The 22,833-nt window shown below is 37.7% G+C and overlaps 2 protein-coding genes across 2 annotated transcripts; both read left to right on the top strand.

Annotated features, from left to right (window-relative positions):
* Positions 1-3,647: 3,647 nt before the first annotated feature.
* LOC104426103 (leucoanthocyanidin reductase) lies at positions 3,648-9,197 on the top strand. Its single transcript, XM_010039049.3, has 5 exons — positions 3,648-3,927; positions 4,010-4,150; positions 5,663-5,900; positions 8,432-8,635; positions 8,724-9,197. Exons 1-5 carry the CDS (start codon positions 3,721-3,723, stop codon positions 8,987-8,989), a joined length of 1,056 nt encoding a protein of 351 aa, XP_010037351.1. The 5' UTR covers positions 3,648-3,720; the 3' UTR covers positions 8,990-9,197.
* Positions 9,198-16,067: 6,870 nt separating this feature from the next.
* Positions 16,068-21,307, top strand: LOC104426102 (leucoanthocyanidin reductase). Its single transcript, XM_010039048.3, has 5 exons — positions 16,068-16,407; positions 16,487-16,627; positions 17,766-18,003; positions 20,515-20,718; positions 20,811-21,307. The coding sequence occupies exons 1-5, from the start codon at positions 16,201-16,203 to the stop codon at positions 21,011-21,013; spliced, it is 993 nt and encodes a 330-aa protein (XP_010037350.2). The 5' UTR covers positions 16,068-16,200; the 3' UTR covers positions 21,014-21,307.
* The last annotated feature ends 1,526 nt before the right edge of the window (positions 21,308-22,833 follow it).

The raw sequence follows: 22,833 nt of genomic DNA, 5'->3' as shown, positions 1-22,833 counted from the left end.
CTGATATACTTTTGACAAATTTACCCTCTGTTAATTTTTGTTCAAATTATTAAGTTAAATGACATGTGACAATTTCAATTTGGGATTTTACGTTCTATTTATCACAGTTTACAATTTTTGTGATTTTTTTGTGGTATTAATCCAATTTAGCGAAGGGTATATTAGTCACAAATTTACCAATTTGAGATTTTTTTGTAGTCGAATAAATTAGTTTTGGGTAAATTTGTCATAAATGTACAAGTTTAGGGTTTTTTATAGTTAGTCGGGGTAAATTTGTCACGAGTGTACCAGTTTTGAGTTTTTCATAGTCAAAAAAATAGTTTGGGGTAAATTTGTCAGTTTTTGGTTTTTCAAGGTATTAACCCTTATAATAATGTACTTTACCAAAAAAAACCCTTATAATAATGTACCTTACGGTGTAAGATTTTACTAACAATTCAACCGAAAGTGATTATCCCAATATATGCAATTACCACCACAATGATTGTTGCGGACATGCGATTTACCACCATCAAGCTAACCACCGCAATGACAGTAGCTCGTTGTGGTCGGCCGCCAACAATTCCTCTCCCAATTTTTATTTTTAATTTAAATTATGTTATTGAATAACATTTTGATTTTTCTTTTTATTTGTATAGGTATGTCTGATAATAATATCCAAAGTTTTGCCAAAGAAAAAAAAATATAATAACAATTCCTCACATTTTTTATGTTAACTAATTTTATTATGTCCTAATCATATTTTTGGGATTAAATACAGCAAAAAACGTAATTGTTTCACTATTTCTCCAAATAATTTGTGGGCTATTCTTTGCTCTTTTAAATAGAATATTTGCTAAATCTACTTCTCAATGATCAACTCTGCACTTTTATCATCTCGCCAGTTGTAAGTTACTTGTCAAAGAGAATTTATGGTCTAGAATCTATTGTTATACATAAGAATGACAGTTTCGTTATATAGCCGGCCCAAAGATTTGGCTCATATTCCGTCTGATTTTTGGTTCCGAGTCTTATTTTATTAGTAGCCGTGATTGGGGCTATAGGACTGACAATGCATAGGACTACTCAGTTGATTTGGCTCAAGATTGAAGACAGAAGGCAGGTAGAAATATATATACACACGACGCCATATATATATATATACACGACGCCAAAAGAGATAATATCAGAAATGTCGATTCGACTTTTGACGATTTGTAATGATAATGGCTTGCGAAACGAGCTGATGGTGATGGCGTGTCCAGGTTTTACGGGGCAAGAAAGAGCAACCGTGAAACTTTGGAGTACGAAATGTCAGATGGCTCAAACGCGTCTGGTCATGCTTTTGAAAGGTCGATTAACGATTAGATCCATCACCAATTGGGAAGTCATAACGACTTGTGGAGAGGATGTGAAATCACAGAGAGTGATCATGACTTCTACTGTTAACTATTGATTCTTATTTTTTCAAAAGAAAATTATATACATTGTTCAAAAAATACATAAAAAGTACAAACAAATTGAAGCAGAATAAATCTAGAATACTATGAAATAAAGTCAAATATAGAAAATATAAATGATCAACAAAGCACCGATAACCCATTTGTGGGTAGCGCAAGCGGTATTCCCTCTCTCCTACAACGCTGCGGTCGAGAGTTCGAATCCCCTCGCTGTCAATACAATTTAAGTGAGGAACCCTGACGATGAGTTGCTAAACTAGTTTCTCTTAAGATGAATAATAGATCCGTTAAGAAAAAATAATCAGTGGGTAATTATCAGATTTCGTATTATCATTAGTAATTGGCACATGTTGGAAATTCCTTCTCCAATAATTACATATTTGCTAATATGTGGTGCACTTAGGTTTGGCTTTTTCTACGTCATCGCCATGTGGAGATAACCAAAATATGTTGAACAAACATAGATTTTATATTTGGAAAAACAAATCTTTGTAGTTCAAATTGTTCATTAACTTATGGTGCATTTGGTAACCATTTTGTTTTCGAAAACAATTTATGCTCAAAAATATTTTTTTCTAATTCTTTTTTCGAGATGAGTTTTTGAGTATTTGAAGGTATTTAGTAACTATTTAAAATTTATATTCTTAGAATAGAAATGTTTTTGGTACAACTCTCAAATTCTTTGTGAGTTGGAATTTCTTTAAGTTTTTAAATAATTTTATTACATTTTTTTCTTTTTTCTTCTTTTTCTTCCTCCTCCTCCTCCTTTAGGTGGTCGCCAGAGCGTCGTCGGCCCCCGGCGAGACTAAGCCTCATTGGCCTAAGCTTTGTCCGTGGCTAGGCGAGCTTCGCCTTGCCAGGGGCCAATGACATCATTAGCTATGCTCGAGACTAAAGGAAGAACAAGAAGCATAAAAGGAAAAAGAAAAGAAAGAGAAAGAGAAATTGTATTAAAATTATTAAAAAACCAGAAGAAATACTAAGTCATAAAAAAATTTGAGGGTTGCATTAAATGTGTTTCTATTCCAAGAATAAAAATTTTGGCACATTATCAAACAGTCCATTACTATATATATATTTATAAGAAACGAAAGTCATCAAAAATGGATAAATTGTTAGTAACTGCACTGTCCCGCACAAAGTACGCATAGGGTCATTGTTTTTATGGAAATCGTTTTTGGCCTTTCGTTGGACATTGGGTCGGATCAGACATTGATGGGTCAACCCATAACCCGATCCATCTTCTAGAAGTTCTTTGAGGAGGGAACAGTCAGTATGGATAAGTGTTACTCCTTTTTAAACGAGCGATCACGGATCGAAAAGGAGCTGGTTGCACGCTAATTTTATACCAACATTTAAAAACAAAAGGTAGGACGAAGGAAATAGTTTACTTTTTCTTCTTGAACAATAGTATGTCAAATCTCTGTTAGAGCAATATTATATACAAGAGTAAACTTGAAGTCCGGGGGTCAAGTTGCATAACTGGTTTCGGAAACTTGAGCGTTTTCCGGTAAATGATTGCAGTCTTCTACCGCTGATGACCGACAGAACAATTTTCGGCCCAAAGTCCCACACCTTCCGATCGAGAATTGACTAGACAACGCACACACACGAGTGAACATTCTCAAACTGCTTTGCTCGACAAAAATAAATAAATTAGTTTAAAGAAGAAATGATGATTTTCGAGTGGTATAATGAGTTTAACCTATAATGACGATTAACGCTAATAACAAATTCACAATCACATCCTGGCTTTTAAAACGTTCGCAAGGAACTCAAAACCCTAGCGTCATACGATCTTGTCGGTTTTAAGTCACATTAGTGAACAGTGAATCTCCCAATTTTCCACAGTGGCTTCATTCAGTCAAATTTCTAACCGCTGATCGCGAAATGTATGATCTATGGCTATAAAACAAAGCCAGCACCAAATAGGTAAGTCATCAGACAGTACGTAATCGACCCCTTCATATCTACCAGTCGAGCAGACGTGATATCAAACCAGACGGGCTCATGCAAACCTACCGATCATCCGTCAAGGCCATGCATATCGAGATTGACTCGAGTTTGACGTAGACATACAGCATGACTTCGAGGGCACATTTTCAGAACGATAAAAATGTGGTGAAAAAGCTCAGATATTTTACCTTGCTCGTTGGAGCGTCAGGTGGCTCGTAGCTCCTATTTAAGTGGAACGTCTCTTCGCATTTTTTTGCATTATAAGCTCTCGTGTCTGCTCTCCACGGAAAAGACCAAACACAAGGAGGGGAAAAAAAAAGCAGACATGGGGAGCGCAAAACCAAGAGTCGATGAGAGCGGCCGAACCTTGATCATCGGCTCGACTGGGTTCATTGGGCGGTTCGTGGCGGAGGCGAGCCTGGAGTCCGGTCGGCCCACGTACCTTCTGGTCCGGGGTGGTCTCGTGAGCTCCTGCAAGGCGAAAGCCAGTGCTATCATGTCTCTAAAAGAGAAAGGAGCCATCATACTTGAGGTAAATTTTTGCTTCAAACGTAAGTTTCTTGTGAGTTTTTCTGTTCATGGTTTTTGTAAAAAAAAATGGGTTTCTTTTTCAGGGATCATCAAATGACAAAGCGACGATGGAAAAGATGTTGAAGGACCACAAGATTGAGATTGTGATATCAACAATCGGTGGGGAAAGCATTTTAGAGCAGCTCGTTCTTGTTGAGGCCATTAAATCAGTTGGCACTATTAAGGTGTTTTCCTTGTTGCTTCTTCTATTTTCATGGGATGAGAACACCAAAATTCCTAAATTCTATTGCGAAAGAGAATTTGAATTTTACAACTTTCAAATAATGCAGTCAAATCCTAAAATTCAGTAAATTGATTAATTCGGATCCTAATTTTAATTCGAAAGTTTATGACTCGATTATATTTTTAGTACACTTATTCTTATCGTTGTCTCACTATTTTTTTTTTTTTTTTTTTTTGGATCTCTCTAACAAATTTATTTTTCTTCTTTGCTCTTTGGGAATGCATCATTTTGTCAAAAAATTTTAGGGAAAAAACTACCAAAGACCATAGATTATGCTTATTTAATATATATCATAAAAAACTTTATGTGACACCAAAAAATCAAAAATCCCAAATTTGTACGTTGTGACACATTTATCTCCGTCAAGGATATGTTAATGAGCACCGTAAAAAATCTACTTAAATGGATGCTAGAAAGCAAATAGTTAATATGGCACTCACATGACTTAAGCGAAACAAAAATGATATTCTGAATAAAAAAAAATTGACGGATGGTAAATTTATTACACAAGTATAAATTTGAGGCTTTTTCTTTTATGTTACAAGAAAAAAAATTAGAGTAAATATATTACAATAAATATAATTTGAGATTTTTAACGTCATGGAAAAAAGTTCAGGATAAATGCACGGTTTGGAATTTCTAGGTAACTTTTTCTCGATTTTTGAAGGATATATTTCGTGTGCTGTACTTTTTAAGATAATCTCGGTTTTCTTTCTCTTACCTCCCGTGCTCTTGGGCCACCCACAATGTACTCGTGGAGTTGAGCTATTTCACAAGACATCGTACTCTCTCTCTCTCTCTCTCTCTCCCGATCGAACTATTTCCACTTGGGAGGCATCCGCTCGTTCTGGGTGCCCCGGGATTTTAGTTTCTTGTCAATTTAGAGTGTGAGGGACTGGTAAGAAGGACGTATATCTGGTCTAAGCGTAACTGCCGAAAAAGGCTTTCATTTTAATACGACATCATGGGTTTATAAATTATCGTGAACTAACTTATGATCAAGTTGGTAGTAGATGGACAATTGAGATGTCTTTTTCGGTGTTCGCTACACGGCATGATCCATCGAGTTGGTAATTGTCAGGATATGAGCACATTTATTGATTTGGTTGACAAATTCACACTTTGTTCATCTCTCTCTTGAAAGAGAGAGAGACACTTTGTCTGTTTTGCTTCTTGTTTTTTACACATTAGAAGATCGCGTTTCTTGTGTAGTCAATGCTTTACACAGGCTATGCAGCATATACATATATATATAAGCTTTCGTACTTTTTTGGCCAAATGCACAAGCTTAGAATCGACTCACTTTTGTCACTTTTGTTATAATTTTAGTGACTTTTTCACATACTAATTTTCACATAATAAGAACAATTATTGTAACCATACTCATTTGCCGAAACATCAGAATGCCCTAGAAATTATTTAGTTTTAAAATGAGTGAGTTTTCGTTGAGCAGAGGTTTATGCCATCTGAATTTGGGCACGACATCGACCGAGCAGAGCCGGTGGAACCCGGGTTGGCCCTGTACAAGGAGAAGAGGGAAGTGAGGAGGCTGACCGAAGGCTTGGGTGTGCCCTACACCTACATCTGTTGCAACTCCATCGCGGCTTGGCCTTACCACGACAACACCCATCCTGCTGACGTTCTCCCGCCGTTGGACTGCTTCCACATCTATGGCGACGGGACTGTCAAAGGTATGTGCACGCATCACTTGAAAATATTAGATTACATGTGAGGTTTACATAATCAGGTGACGTACTCAAATATATTATATGATCATCTTTAGGTTGCACATGAAACCATTAATGACATGCATAAAAACATTCGACAACGAGATTGAAGGATTGATAAGCAAAATACTAGTGGCATTAATTTGTAACATATTATGTAGAAGTATGGTGAATAGCAAGATACTGTTTTGTCGTTAGGGAAAATTTTGGAGTTTGATTTGGAGTCGAATCCTTGGAGACCGCTGGCCTTGCTTGCTGTCTTGTCGAGTGAATAAGCAAGTGCTGAACAATCGAGCTATTCAGCCTCTTTTCACGGGTTGAATATGCCCCTCACGCACGTTGTCAAAGAGACCTAGCTACCCCGAAAGTCAATGATCAACCTCTTTAAGTTTCCTATATTATGTCGAGACGACTTTCGAACTTTATAAAGTTTCGAACGGTTGAAGAACGAGGGACGTGGTCTCACGTCACGCACGTCCCACCAAGCAATAAGTTCTCGACCATTTGATAGTGGGACTCACGCATGCCCCATTTAGTATTCTAGAGGACAGAAGAAATATCAAGGTAGGGGAGATTTTCCCGCCGGACTCCAAACGTGGATCCGATCCAACGCATGATCTGACCATGTCTGAAAAAGGATGAGAGACCTTTCAAACTCCGTACTCAGTGATAAACAAGTACTCAGTCATCCTCTGGTATCACCTCACGTTCAATTCTGAGGTTAGGTGAGCCAACCAATCTAAAATCATGTGCTTCCCAAGCCTTCTTAGCTCCATGAAGTAAACCGTCGGGCCAGTAAAGTAAACTTCACACGAGAAATACTGTTAGAATGCGAGGTTTAGTATTTAAATATTATAACATGCATCATTGATTTGAGGGTTTTAACTACTTATTCTCTAACCGAGCATCAATTCCAAAGCAGATTAGGCCGCTTGTTGAAAATTATTTTTATGCTAGAATTTTCAAAAGAAAGATCAAAGAAAAAGAGAAGCGAAAACATACTTGCCGTTCAATTCATGGTCCGTGAATAATGTCACGATTCACCAACGCACACTGCATGGAATTTCAGTTGTAGTTCTGATGAATCTAGATTTTCCAGCTACTTGTTTTCTAGATAGAAGTTTTAATAGAACTCAATCTTGATTACCAATTTTAAAGTGGGAATTGCTATTTTATTGTTTGCTAGTTTTATTTGTTTAATGGAGACTTGCTCACTAACTGTTTTTAATTAGAGCCAAACTGTTTAATCTTGATTATCAATTTTAAAGTGGAAATTGCATTTTATTGTTAAACAATTTTTCCTTTTTGGAAAAAAAAATTGTCCAAAAAGTCCAACCCTATTGATAAAGACTAATTCAATCTTAAACTTTTAAATTTGACCAATTTAGTTTTATACTTTTTGACAATTTACCATTTTAGTCCTAAATATTTCAATTGTACAACTTTAATCTTCAACATTTTGAAGATTTGACAATTTAATCATTAATATTTTGACGACTTATCAATTTAGTCTTTCCAATTAATTTTAGTTGAAAATCACTGAAGTTGTGGTTTAATCAACGCCAATTGTTCTACATGGTATAGTTAATGTTTTTAAATTTTTCTAAATTTTTTTATATTTTTATATTATTTTTCCTTTCCTTCTTCCTCTAGCCTAATGACTAGTGAGGTCCACGTCATCATTGCTGGTGCGAAAACTAAAAGGAATGTAAAAATTATCCACGCCAACGTCAATTGTGCGCATGATACTAGGCATCCATGTCAACGATTTTTGGCTAAAATTGGCCAAATTGAGTAAATTGAAAAAAATCATCGAAATGTTTAGGATTAAATTAATAAATTGTCCAAAGGTTTAGGACTAATTGACACAATTGAAAAATTCATGACTAAATTGACAAATTATAAAAATATTTATGACTAAATTAACACAATTTAAATATTTAGGACTAAATTGACCACCCTATTATAGGTTTAGGATTTTTTAGACAATTTTCTCCCAATTTTTATTTGAGAAGTAGATAGAAACCTGAGATTCGTATTTGAAACCAAGCTATTTGGTTGGGCTTGGTTTGAGAAGTAGATGGAACCTTCTCCAGAAACTATCTTGATTATTATTTTTAAAGTGAACTTTATGGTTGAACATGGGTTGAGAAGCTTAGTAATAATTCTTTTACTCAAGATATTCAACCCCGCAAAAGTCAATGTCGGAGATCGGGAAACGTAGGTAAGCATCTGGCACGTGAATCAAAAGGTTCTTTTGGATTGATATTTTCTACACTTTAAAAAGAGTTTATGTGTAATCTTCATTAGATTGTACACATGCTATGTATCAAGTTAGATTCAATAAAAATTTATTCAACTCATTCTCAAGCACTTTGTTAATTGATATAGATAGTTCTCACGGTTTGTCTAAATTTTTTCGACTTAGATGCGATTTCGAATGATCAATCCCGAAAGAGACTTGATCTTAATGCTCTGCCCTTCTGTTCACGCAGCTTATTTCGTGGCGGGCAGCGATATAGGGAAGTTCACTATGAAATGTCTCGACGACGATCGAACCCTGAATAAGACGATCCATTTTCGACCTTCCACAAATCTCCTGAACGTCAATGAGCTTGCAACCTTGTGGGAGGAGAAAATAGGGCTCAAGCTCCCAAGAGTTACCGTAACTGAAGATGACCTTCTTTCTGCTGCCAAAGGTGCATCAAATAATCTATCCCTTTTGCGTTAACTTTGTATAGTTTGATTCGCTCAAACTCATGAATACCTTGAACTGTCTCTTTGTAGAAATGGTGATCCCACGAAGTATAGTGGCCGCGCTAACCCATGACATTTTCATAAAGGGATGCCAAATCAATTACTCTTTGGACAAGCCGACCGATGTCGAAGTGACCTCTTTGTATCCCGACATACCTTTTAGGACGGTCGATGAATGTTTTGGTGAATTTGCTAAGAAGATTGCGGATGTGCCTAAGGCAGTCGAGAATTCAGGATATAAAGTTGGTATCTTTTCGCCCGAGTCTAAGCCGGAAGCTTTGGTTTTGACTGCTTAAAATGGTGTTGTGCTGTCCAAGTTTACTGCGATTGCGTCATCATGATGATGACTTAATTGATCTAGCATTCTTCATGTTCGGTTCTGATCATGTCCCTTGTGTCCTCCAAGATGGTATTGGTTGGTGAGACTTTAACTCATGTTCTTGAGAAAGACTTGCCATGGAAATTCAACCCTTCGAAATAAGATTTATTGTCCGTTGTTTAGAAGTGATTTATGTAAAGTAAACTAAATGTGTTTTCTGGTCTTATTGTCGTGCACGCCATTCCGCATGAATTTTTACCTTTTCTTCGCTTTTGGTCTGAATTTCAAAAGATCTTGTCAATCTTATTCTGATCATCATCCTCAGTTGGATTGTCGACCAATTCATGTTCGTACGCGATGAAAAATAATGCAGACTTACTCATTGAAATTGAAATAAAAGCATCTTGTGAAATCAAACTGCAGCTGTGATGCCAGATATGTGAAACTAGAGAGATTATTCGTTAATTCTGATAAGCGATGGTTCACTTGAAAATTTGGGCAGGGCAGGAACATAGCCTGTGCAATTAATCAAGGTCAAAGATAGTTCACACATGTCAATGTAGGTAGGTGTACGGATAGCAAACGAATGGCTACCCAGAAATTTTTAGACTAAAAGAAGTAATTGTTCACCTAAGAATCTTGCTCAACACAATAAATATGACTAGTTCAAAATTGACACGACTTGATATGTTTGACTTGTTTATTCAAATAATAACAACTGACTAACTCGAACATGACGACACATGGATACTCATGTTCTCATCAAACGTCATCCCATTGATGATCATTGTCAAGCTAAATAGAAATAAGAGTGAATGCTACTGCTACCCCATACTAAGGATCGAGACGAACAAAGCCGCAATGTGACGTCGATAGCATTAGTAGAGATGTAACATTTGCCGCACAGACACACTGAAACTTACAAGATTATGGCACAAAGAGGAGCGATCAACCTTGGCTCACAAGGATCAAGCTATCTATACAAAATACAACCTATGCCATTTATGCAAGGTAGCGCTCAATCGGTTAAGCACTAAAATCGTTAACCAAACTCACAAAACAAGTACAGAGTATTTATAATTGATGATGAAGGACACAGGGAACAAAACGAAAAAAGAATTGAATTCACGAGACAAGTACAGAGTATTCTGAAAGTTCGCCGATGTTCACTCAAACCAGAAACACTACTCACGAAGTATCTGCATAAGCATCTGTTAGAGTTAAGAGTTCTTTTTCCTTCTGCTAGCACCAATCCAGCTGATCCGTATGTTAAAAAGGTCAGGAAAAAGGGGAGAAAAGAGATTTGCAAGATTATATGGAGTTACAATGACTGCGAGAAACTTTAGGCAGCTGTGATTTGCATAATCTTAACTACTGTTGGATTATAATGTCTCAGTGCTGCTGGTTTTTTGACTGATGTTCCTCTGTTCTGTTTTCTTCTTATGGTTTATTTTTCTTGCTAAGTTGGTTATATTATGCAGCTGGTATTTTTGTTATTTAGGAAGTGAATTAGCACGTTTAGGTGCAGTTATATGCTGCACGTGTGTGTGGTTTGTAAGCAGTTATTGTTCTTGTTTAAGTTGTCTTGTACTTGACAGTTTCCTAAGAGAACCAATGTATGCAAGTTCATGTTCTGTTTCTCTGTGCTTCTCTTCCTCATTCGAAATCTATAGCTTCTGGTTTTCTGTTTCTTGTTTACTGTTTGATCAGTAACAACAACTACAAAACACGGTGACGACAAGGAAGTGGTACAGTGCTAGTTTCTCTCTCAAACAAACTCTACACAAAGAGTTTTTTCTTTTTTTTTTTGGTAAAGTCCCTACACAAAGAGTTTTCCCGCCAAATTATGAAGAAAAAAACTTAGAGACTGTGCTGCATTGACTCTAAATCAATCCAGTGGACGTCGAAAATAGAATTCAGCAAAGGTTTCTTCTTCCACAATTACGGTAAAAATAAGGAGAAACAAGAGTAAATAGTGTTCCACATTATGTTAACTCCAGTAATCGGTGAGACCATCGTAAAGGACCCGAGGTTCTTATAGCCCACAAAGCTCTGGCCTCAATCCAAAATACTTGAGTTGGGACGGAGGGTTTAAGCTCGGGGGCAGTCCAGTTCTCAGTTCTCATTATTGGAACCGGTGGCTGGTCGGTCCGATTCCTGGTTCCAAGGTGGGAACCAGACTGACTGGACCGGACCGGTTTTAAAAATAAATAAATAAAAAAGACAGAAAAACCATCAAAAACTGGACGGGGAACCGACCAGTCCTAGTTTAAAAGCTCATCTTCGTAGACTCGCAACCCTCTTAATGAATTATTGCCCGGTATCAGTCTTCGATGGATGTCAAGATCGATGTGAAAACAAGAAATTCCCGAAGTGTTCTAGTTAAGGTTTTGAAGCTAGCGAAAGCATCGGGCTTTCTCGTGCATGTGCAATGGATGCAGAAAATTAGTTTCACATGGGCCAAATGATTTTGATACCTTGAAGCCACTTTCCCTACTTGCCGTCACGTATGTAACCTTACTAGCGGTTTCAACATAAAAAGTCGGCTGAATTTGATTAAAAAAGCTATGTATGGTGAAGGATTTAATAAGAGAAGTCAAATGTCAGGCCGCGATCAAAGAAAATGTGCAAAACGCTCAGATCATCAAAAGCATGACTTCTAGACGCCCCTGACTTATTCTAAGCTTCAACTTTACGATGACCAGATCGTGCTAATGAATTGTCCCTTGAAGGTGAAGGCAGAAATCCACATGCCATGGCAGTACGAACGGATAAATTACAGTTGATCTTTGAAACCTGCTCACAATGTGGTCATACAAAACTCGCTTGTACAACCTCTCTTCCATCATCATCTGGCAACTCAAAGGATGCTGCAGATGGTCTGATCACGCATAAATTACAAGGCTTGGTTGCCTCAGTCCACGGCAGCATCAAGTCATGAATCATCAGAACTAAGCAGAGTCCTTGTCTTACCTTTTGCTTATTGCCGTCAAGTCGACCAAACGATGCATGGCCGGCCTTCCATCGGGGCAGTTCCAAGGAGACTTGAGATCTGCCAAGTGCTCAAGTATCTGCACGAAACACTGGTCGGACAGCAAGCAAATTAAATCACTGCCGTGTTGTCATCAATGGTTCGCCTAGGAAAGTCCCATGGCAGACCACATAGGAAGTTAGAAGAACAGAGGAAACCCCATTTGCTCAAGACTTCCTTATTACATCACGCTGGTCGACTCTTCCAAATAGTAGAATTATCTACCCATCGGAGGTAAAGAAGCTCCGATACACGGGGAAATTATCAACAATAGGCAAAATGACACATCAGTGACCTTTTTGCATCTTGACTTTCGCCGCGAGGATCTCCTCTCGTGACAGAGGATCAACATGCCCATAATAATTGACACCGTTCATCATTATTTATATCTTGTGAATCTGGATTTGCGCTAACTTAATACAGTGAATTCCAACGAGGGTCGTGATTTGAATACGCGTTAGCAAGAAGCATGGTTACTTCTAATTTGGCAAAAGAATAGCGCAAATGTCAAAACTTAATACAGTGTCAAAAATTATGAAAAGTACACTTAAATGTCATTTTTTAAAAAATTGGGACGCTTGAATGCCAATTTTGGCAACCTTAGTTGGAAGTCTTATGTAATAATTTTTTAATAATATAACTTGTTTACTTGGCTTGTCTGAGAGTTGAGTTAGTAAAAAAGAACTAAAATGACATTGTTTTATTAGATCTGGTTAGGGGTCGACGACCTTGGTCAATCGGTGACGAGGGCCTACAAGCCCTCACCTAGATCTGGGACGAGGGTCTCAGTGAGCGGCAACCCTTGGCTCGGTTAGGTGAGGGTTGGTGACCCTCACTAAATCTAGGGAGAGGGCAGCGACCCTTGCCCTAGATTTGGGCGAGGGCTTGTAAGCCCTCTTACTAATCGGCTACAATCTTCGGCCCTTGGCCAAGGCCTAGCAACCGTGATTGACCTTCCCCCCACCATCGCCAACTCTTGCCGACGATAGTGAGGAGGCAGTAATGAGGGATTGCACAGCCCTCGCCTTCTACAATTTGCTTCTCCTTTTTTTATTAAACAAAATTACTTTTAAACTTAATTTAATTAATATTTATATTTATATTAAAATTCAAATCCGAGAAAAAATGATGTTTTTTTGGCTTCTTCTTTTTTCCATGTCAGCATACAAAACAACATTGTTTTGCACTTTCTCACTGGAAATACGCCACATCAATATTTTGGTCGGATTTTCTCACCGTTGGTACTTAATTAATCCATTTTGCTTTAATTTTGACACTTAAGTGTACTTTTCCAAAACTTTTGACATTCAAGTGCCTCATCATACTAAGTTTTAGTATTCCAGGTGTCCAACTCCCTATTTAATCTATAATAACGAAAGTTGAACCAATATTGTACACTAAAGTTTGGTTAAGAGGATTTACGACAAGAGGAGTTGTGAGAGATTGAAAAGGATCTGTCTCCGTGTTGTGAAAGTCATACTACCTTTATTAATCAAAAGGATCCCAAGATCACAATTAAAAATCAAATATTTTATACCTTAAGCATATATTTACTATGAGAGATTGTATATGAGAGAAATGACTATTCCACGTTATTCTACACATCGGAACATTGGAAATTGTTTCTAAAAAAGCCATTTTGAGGAAGTAATGAAAGGTTCTAAGACTTGTGTAGATTATAAAGTCCTTGAAACATCTAATAGTAGTAGATGGGGATCTATTCATAAAGTAGCTTACCATACTAAGTGCATCCATTAAGAATTTCTTAACCATATAAACATTAGAGAGCATTTTATGGACCGTTTACAATAATGTTCCGTTCATCATGTGTACAACCTATTGTGGTTTATTGGCAATAGTGTAGTTTCTCACCAAGCCTTATTGCCTGCAGAATTAATTTAAAATCTCTAAGTAGAACTCCATGTCATTTCCTACATGTTTAATCGTCTTACTGGATTCTTTTCAATCAAAGCTCTCAACAAATGGATTCTGACAATAGTACTAAGCTTGTACCTCAGAACAAACACCCAAATCCTCATCAAGTAGTCATCCATAATTGTTAGTATGAATTTGGCACTCTCCTCAAAAGAAACTACGATAGCTTGTGAATATCCAAGTCAATTAATTGTGAAATTTCCATGGTTTTTCTAAGAGTGGTACTAAATTGCACTTTTCCATCTTTGCCTAAGTCACAACACCTACATAACCCTATAACCATATAATTAATTCTTGTTACTCATAATCTTTAGGCTTCTCTCACAAACGTGCTATAAAATGCATATGAGACAATTCTGACCCTTGAATAGATGCACGCAACGTTTTCAGCAGTAAAATCCTTCAATATCTCACATTGAAGCTTATGCAGGCCACAATGTTTGATTCCTTTCTATATCACCCAAACACTTAGACGACCTTCAAGTTCTACCTGTTGAAGTACATGGACACTCGATTGAATCCAGAGCTTTTGAAGAAACTCGATTCTTCTTCAACTTTGGAACAAGCCTTAATCTATTTAATGTCCTTACAGTATCTTCATGTATTATGATTATGATATTACCAACACCCGTAACATCACATTCAGCATTGTTCCCTAACTACCCTTTACAACCATCCATGCATTGATAAGTAGTAAGTTAGTTTTTGAATGGTGTAACAAGAAACAAACAATCAAAATCCATAATCCACTCATCGAACAATGAATCCATAGTATTTATAACTAGACCCACTTAGAAGCAATTTAAGTGGACATATTATTAGTAAATTAAGATGTTACCAATGTCTATGATGCAAATGCAACCATGTTAATGATATTTTAATTTAGGCTTGGGATTGACCCTAATTTTCTTATGTGAGAATTGAGTAAATGGCATAGCCAAATTCAAGTGTCAACAAAGTGAAACAAGTCGATCATGGAATGCAAAGGGTATGATTCCGCTTTCTCAAACCCAACACCTTTCAATAGAGAATCGACTAAATACAAGGGAAGCTCACGAATAACGTCTTCAAAACGTCTTCTCTCGGCCATGGCTGCTCTAGTTCTAGGCTTCTTCATGTTGGAGTGGCCATAACCACGAGTTCGACCAAGCTCGGGCAGCCATGGCCACAAGCTTGAAGAACCCAGGAAGTCGGAGCTGTCATGGCCGAGCTTGATCCATCATTGCCATCCACTTGCTCTCGTCATCGTTGCCGTTGCCAACTCGCCAGACACGTACGAAATAACATCTAGTTTTTCCTTGTTATTGTTTGTTTCCTCTTTCCTTTTAATGTCTTTATTTTCTTTTCTACAACAACCAACATGACAACTACATCAGCACCTTTCTCTTCAAAAAACAAAAAATAGCCACGTCAGTTTTTTCCATTAGTCCATTAGACGAAACTAATGAAGTGACTTTTTACCAAAAAAAAAAAAAAAAAAAAAACTAACGAAATGACTTAATTGCATTAATTTAACAAGTTTTAGAACTTAAGACAAATTTTTTGAAAGTTTTAAACTCAATAATACTTTCCACGACCTTCAAGTATTACTTATTTTAGTAGAAAAAGAAAACCTCAAGAAAAACTAATGATTTGCGTGTAGCAACGACTCAAACTTATCGTGAGATCAATGGGGAAAAGAAAACTTGCAACAACTTTAATATCAAATTCAGTGGCAGCTGAAACGTTTGGAAGGAATTCAAATCCCTAAAGTCACACGGTCCTATCGGTGTCACATCATATTCGTGAAGAGGATCTTCCAATCGTTAAAATTCGCTTTATTCAATCATAGTTTAGTTGGTTGCGATTACGTGTTTTTTAAGGTATAAAATAAAGCCAAGTCTCGATAGGATGATCATCTAAGCAAAGTAGAGATCAGCCCCCCCTCGTATCTACCGGTTGACCGGACGTGATATCAAACCAGATTTGTTCAAGGAAGCCGACGGACCATGCGTGAAGGACATGCAATTTTCGGGTTAAGGCTGACTATATTATCACGTTGAAAAAATAGTTATATAATTTCTGCTGTGGAGGGCAGTGTGGCTCATAGCTTCCTTTAAATGGAACATCTCTTGGCATTTTCGTTCTGATAAGCTCTCGTGTGTGTCCTTCTTATACTCTGAGAGGCATAGACCGAAACAAAAACTAAACAAAGACACACACACAAAACCAGAGAGACAAATATGGAGAGCGCGATTTCAGGAGTCGAGGAGAGCGGTCGAACCTTGATCATCGGCTCGAGTGGGTTCATTGGGCAGTTCGTGGCGGAGGCGAGCCTGGCGTCCGGTCGGCCCACATACCTTCTGGTTCGGGGTGGTCGCATGAGCTCCTGCAAGGCGAAAGCTAATGCTATCATGTCTCTACAAGAGAAAGGAGCCATCATACTTCAAGTAAAAATTTACTTCGAACATATGTTGTTGAGTTTTTCTGTTGTTTATGGTTTTTGTAAGAAATGGGTTTCATTTTCAGGGATCATTAAATGACAAAGCGACGATGGAGAAGACATTGAAGGAACACAAGATTGAGATTGTGATATCAGCAGTTGGTGGAGGAAGCATTTTAGAGCAGTTTGTTCTTGTTGAGGCCATGAAATCAGTCGGCACTATTAAGGTGTTTTTTTTTCCGCTACTTCTCTTATCATGAAAGCACAATCAAATTCTTAAGATTTTTAATAAGATAATTAAGTTCTAAAATATATGAAATCATTTAGAACTTAATTTCAATTGAAAGTTTTACAATTAAATTTTACTTTTGTGACAAATTTTAAGACTTTTTAATGTACTTTTTCTTATTGTTGTCTCGCAGATTTTTTTAATTTTATCTTTTGTCCGCGTGGGAACGTGTCCTTTTATTAAAATTTGTGAGGATATATTTCCTAGGATGTCCTTCGTTTTCTGTCTCTTACCTACCGCTTTCTTTGACCACCCACAAGGTGATCTGTATACTGTTTTAGGCTATGGAAAAGTAACCTCGCCCTGTACCCGTAGAGTTGAACTCTTACGCAAGACATGGCACCGTCCGAGCCATCTCTCTTTTTCCCTCTATAAGATCGAACTATTTCCGCTTACCACGCATCCGTTCGTTCTGGGTGCATCAGGATTTTAATTTCTTGTCAATTTAGAGTCAGGGATTGGTGAGAAGGATGTATATCTAGTCTAAGTACAACTTCTGCAAAAGCCTTTCGTTTTAATACAACATCATATTTCATAAATCATCATTAACTAACTTATAATCAATTTGGTAATAGATGGGCAATTAAGATGTATTTTTCGACGTTCATAATACGACTATTATTGATTGAGTTGGTTATTGTTAGGATATGAGCACAATTAATTATTAGGTTGATAATTCACAATTAGCCCAATCTCTTTGCTTGCGAAGAAAAATGAAAGACTATTGAAGAATTTCCACTATTGTGCGCGCAATAGATCTTTCAATAATTGAATTTTGTCTGCTTTGGTTGTTGTTTTGTACACATTAGAAGATCATATATATATATATATATGAGCTCACTTTTTTGGCCAAATATAGAAACTTAGAATCTACTTACTTGTGTGACTTTCTTGATATTTTTATAACGTTTTCACATACTATTTCTCACATGATAGGAATAATTATTGAAATCAGAAAATTATCAATTCACGAGAAACCTTACTATGTTACAGATACTATTCAATTGCTGAAACATCAAAATGCTGTAGAAAATTATTCAATGATGTGTTCTGATGAATGAGTTATTGTTGAGTAGAGGTTTGTGCCATCTGAATTCGGGCACGACATAGACCGAGCAAACCCAGTGGAACCAGGGTTGGCCATGTACAAGGAGAAGAGGGAAGTGAGAAGGCTGGTCGAAGGCTCCGGCGTGCCCTACACCTACATCTGTTGCAACTCGATCATGGCCTGGCCTTACCACGACAACACCCATCCCGCCGACGTACTCCCACCATTGGACCGCTTCCACATCTACGGCGACGGCACCGTCAAAGGTACGCATGAGCATCGCAAGAAAATATTACATTACCATGTGAGGTTTATATAATCGGATAATGTATTTGAATATATCATATGATCATGTTTAGATCACACTTGAAACCGTTAGGAACATGCATGCTAAATAATTAATAGGTAATTCAAGAACGAGATTGAAGAATCCATAAGCAAAATATTAGTGGCAGTAATCGGTGATATTCTTCTATAAGTATAGTGAATGACACGATCCTATTTTATCGGTGGGGAAAATTAGGAGGCTTTATTTGGAGTCAAATTCTTGGAGATTGACCCGCTGGCCTTGCTTGTTGTCCTGTTGAGTCAATAAACAAGTGCTGAGCAGTCGAATCGATCAGCCTCTTCCATGCACGTTGTCAAAGAGAGCTGCCTTGAAAGTCAATGATCAACCTATTTTTAAGTTTTCTATATCATGTCGAGACAGCTTTCCAATGTTAGAAAGGTCCAAACGATTAAAGAACGAGGGACGGGATCTCGCAAACAAATGTCAAGATGGGAGTGTTTCCCGTCGGACTTTGTAATAGAGGAGTTCATGGTCATCCTCTGGTATAACTAACGTTCAAATCTGAGGTTTCCCAAGCCCTTGTAGTTCTTTGAAGTAAACCGTCTGACAAGTAAAGAAACTAAATAAATAAAAAATGAAGAACATACACGGTCGACGGGAAGAAAGCTTTGCACGAGCGATTTTATACACCGTTGATTTGAGGGTTTTCGCTACCTGTTCAAAAGCGAATGAGGCAGCTTGCGGAATTTTTTTTTTTTTTTTTCACTCTAACGAGGTGCGCTAGGATTTCCAAAATAAAGGAAAAAGAAAAACAGAAGCAGAAATATTCTAGCCGTTCAATTCATGGTTCATGAATAATGTCACGATTCACCAACATGCATTACTTGGATTCGAGTTGTTATTCTGATAAATCAAGATTTTCCAACTGCTTCTAGGAAGAAATTTCACTAGAACCAATCTTGATAATCAATTTTAAAGTGGAAATTGCTATTTTATTGTTTGCCAGTTTTGCTTTCTTTAATATAGACTTGCTCATTAAATGTTCTTTACCAAAGTCAAGCTGTATGATCTTGATTATCGATTTTAAAAAGTGGAAATCGGACTTATATTGTTTAGCAGTTTTCCTGTTTTTTTAGATGGAGACTTGCTCACTTAATATTCTTATTTGAATTGGACTTAGTTTGAACGTAGATAGAAACTTCACTAGAACCTATCTCGATCATCAATTATAAAGTGGAACTGTTTAGTTGGACTTGGTTTGGGAAGCTTAGTAATAATTTACTCAAGATTTTCAACCCTGCAAGAGTTATGTCGGGTATCGGGGAACGTAGTTAAGCACCTAGCACGGGAATCGAAAGATCCTTTGGATTCATATTCGCTACCCTTCAAAAAGAGTTCATGTGTTGTCTGTATTAAATACGAGCGCATGTTCTGTGACAAGATAGATCTAACAAAGTAGTTATTAAACTCATGAAGAGGCGTGAACATCCCAAATGTCAAAACTTGGTACGGATGGACAAGTAAGTGTCAAAACTTCCAAAATATATACTTAAGAGTCACTTTTTTTTTTAATTAGACACTTAAGTACCAACTTCAGCGTAACTTGTTAGAAATCCGATGTAATGTTATTTTGTTAATAAAACTGATTTATGTGGCTTGTCAGAATATCCACTCGATAATCCTTGTCCCAAGACGACGTCGATTTGCCCCTAAATTTGATTTTTAATATAAATATTGGTTAAATTAAATTAAAAACTAAATAAAAAAAGGAATAAATTAGCGAGGGCCTCGACAAGGCTACCCCACCATCGCCAAAAAGGGCCGATAACGATGGGGTGAGGGTCGGATGGGTTAACCGGGCTTTGGCCAATGGCAAACAAGGGCTTGCATGCCCTTACCTAGATTTGGGGTGAGAGGTCACGGCCCTCCCCTAGATTGGGCTAGGAGCCACTGCTGGCTGTGAATAGGGTTGGGCCCCAAATCTGGGCAAGGGCGTGCAAGCTCTCGCCTACGATCAACTAAGGTCGTCAACCACTAATTGGGACCTAGCTAACCCTCGCCCCACTGTCACCGACCCTTTTCACCAATGGTGGGGCTAACAACGGTAGGGCAACGGCAACAACCAGGGTCATGGAGGCTCCCGCTAATTTGCTCCATTTTTTTAATTTAGTTTTAATTTAGTTTAATTAATATTTATATTGAAAATCAAAATTGAACCAAAACGACGTTGTTTTGGCTTTATCTAGTCTTATCACCGCCATATGAATAATTTTTTTTCTAAAGAAATGCCACATTATTTAAAATTCTTCTTCAATTTGGGCGCTTATGTATCTACTTGTGCCAAATTTTGATACTTGAGGTGTACTTCTTCAACTCATGAAAAATTGATGGTTCTCATAGTTTGTCTAACTTTTTGACTTAGATACGTTTTGGGATGATTGATCTCAATAAGAGTTGCTCTTGATGCTCTGCCCCTTTGTTCGCACAGCTTACTTCGTGGCGGGCAGCGACATTGGGAAGTTCACTATGAAATGTCTCGACGACGATCGGACCCTGAATAAGACGGTCCATTTTCGACCTTCCACAAATCTCCTGAGCATCAATGAGCTTGCATCTTTGTGGGAGGAGAAAATAGGGTTCAAGCTCCAAAGAGTTACCGTAACTGAAGATGACCTCCTTTCTGCTGCCCAAGGTGCATCATATGATCTGTCTATCCCTTTAGCATTTACTCTGCATAGTTTGGTTCGCTCTAACTCATGAAAACCTCGAACTGTCTTTTTGCAGATATGGTGATCCCGCAAAGTATTGTCGCTGCGCTAACCCATGACATATTCATAAAAGGATGCCAAGTCAATTACTCTTTGGACGAGCCGAGCGATGTTGAAGTGACCTCTCTGTATCCCGACATGCCTTTTAAGACGGTCGATGAATGTTTTGGTGATTTCGCCAAGAAGATTGCAGATGTGCCCAAGGTAGTCGAGGATTAAGGACATAGAATCGGCATCATCTCGCCCAAGTCTAAGCCGGAAGTCTTGGTTCTCACTGCTTAAAATAATGTTGTGTTGTCCAAGTCTACTTGTGATTGCGTCTTCGTGATAATGTTATAATTGATCTTGCGTTCTTCACGTTGTATCCCCCAAGATGTTCTTGGTTGGTGAGACTTGACTCGTTCTTGAGAAAGATCGCCAGGGAAATTCATCAGCTGGATCATCATGCATTAGTTACATATGTACTCGTGCATACTTTCATACATATAAATCGAGCAACGATTCTTTTGTCAATGTGTTGCAATTTGCTACTCGAATGCCATCGTATTATGAAGGTAAAGCATATATGTTTTTGTTAGCAATGTCGCCCAAATTATTCCGCGTGAACGTTTAGTTTTCACCTTTTCTCACCTTAGGTCTGAATCTCAATCGCAAAAGATCTGGACAGCCTTTTGCTTATTCTGATCATCATCCGCAGTAGGATTGTCGACCAAGTCATGTTCGTCCGAGATGAAACAGTACACAGCCTTAGTAATGATAATTTAGGCGGTCCTGTTGACCCGGGGACGCCGCGCTCGCGGGAGTCGGGAGTGAACCTTGCAGTTTCCATTGGACGGCAGCTGCGTCTTCCGCGCACTTGCTGGTCCTGGTCGCGCCTGGCGTGCGTTGACCCTCCGCTTTTCGGAAGCTTCAGTTATGACTCGAAAAGGGAGGGCGAGAAGGTAAATATGGGATCCACTTTTGAGCTTCGGATCGCAGACATGGACCGCCCGGCTTTACCGCCGCTCTCAGATCCGCGTAGAAATCTCACAATAACGTACCGACACACCTGATTTAAGGAATTACTAACGAGCTTTACTCCGCGGCCATATTATATCCGGTGGGACTGAAAATCCGTTCACATAACCGATGCTCCAATATCTGGTCACTCGTGTAGTTGGAATCGAAATCTTAATATGGGACGATGACATTTCAACGTTCGTGACTAAATCCAAACGGGAGGAGGGGGGTGTGGAACGGACCATCTAAATTATCGTTAGTTTAAGAATCAACATCACAAAATATCCTTAACTAATACACCTACGAGAAATTTATCTTAAACTAAAATGAAGCATCTTGTGACAAATCTTAATTAAAATAAAGCAGCTTGTGAATCAAACTGTAGCCTTAAGTTGGACCATATTACCAGACATTGTGTGGCTATTGAGTGATAAGCAATAGTTCACTTCAATTCTGAGCAGGACGGGAACACGCATGTGAATGCGGAATTCTAAAGACCAAAAGAGCAAGTGTTCTTAAATTGAAAGAACCTACCCAACTGAACGCACATATGCACATATGATTAGTTCAAAATTGACACCACTTGATACATTTCAGACCAATTATCAGCTTAAAAAAAAAGAAAAAAATTACATCACATTTGAAATATTTTAGTGGCAATACAAAATGACACGAATAACTAACAGGACCTACATGCCTACATGACCTAACGGATGAATAACAATAACACCATCCCATTGATGATCATTGCTAGACCCATTAAACGGACGGGTGGGTCGGGTTGGGTTGGTCCGACTCAAATCGACTCATTTAAACCATTTATGACATATATCAAACCCGACTTATACTCTAACTTATACTCAATCCATTTAACTAAACTTAAAAAAAAAAAAAAAAAATAGTATTGCTAAAATAGTTTTATACAACACAAATTTAATGGACAATTTTTATAATTTTTAAAATAATTATTTTAAAAAAATTCGATTTTTTTTTTTTTTAAAAAATTAAATTTTTTATTTTTAAATTTTTATTTTTTAAGA

Source organism: Eucalyptus grandis, chromosome 11 (genome assembly GCF_016545825.1).
Source record: "Eucalyptus grandis isolate ANBG69807.140 chromosome 11, ASM1654582v1, whole genome shotgun sequence".
Classification (NCBI taxonomy): Eukaryota; Viridiplantae; Streptophyta; class Magnoliopsida; order Myrtales; family Myrtaceae; genus Eucalyptus; species Eucalyptus grandis.
Note: the sequence above shows the minus strand (reverse complement) of the source record. Positions and strands in the feature narration are given on the sequence as shown.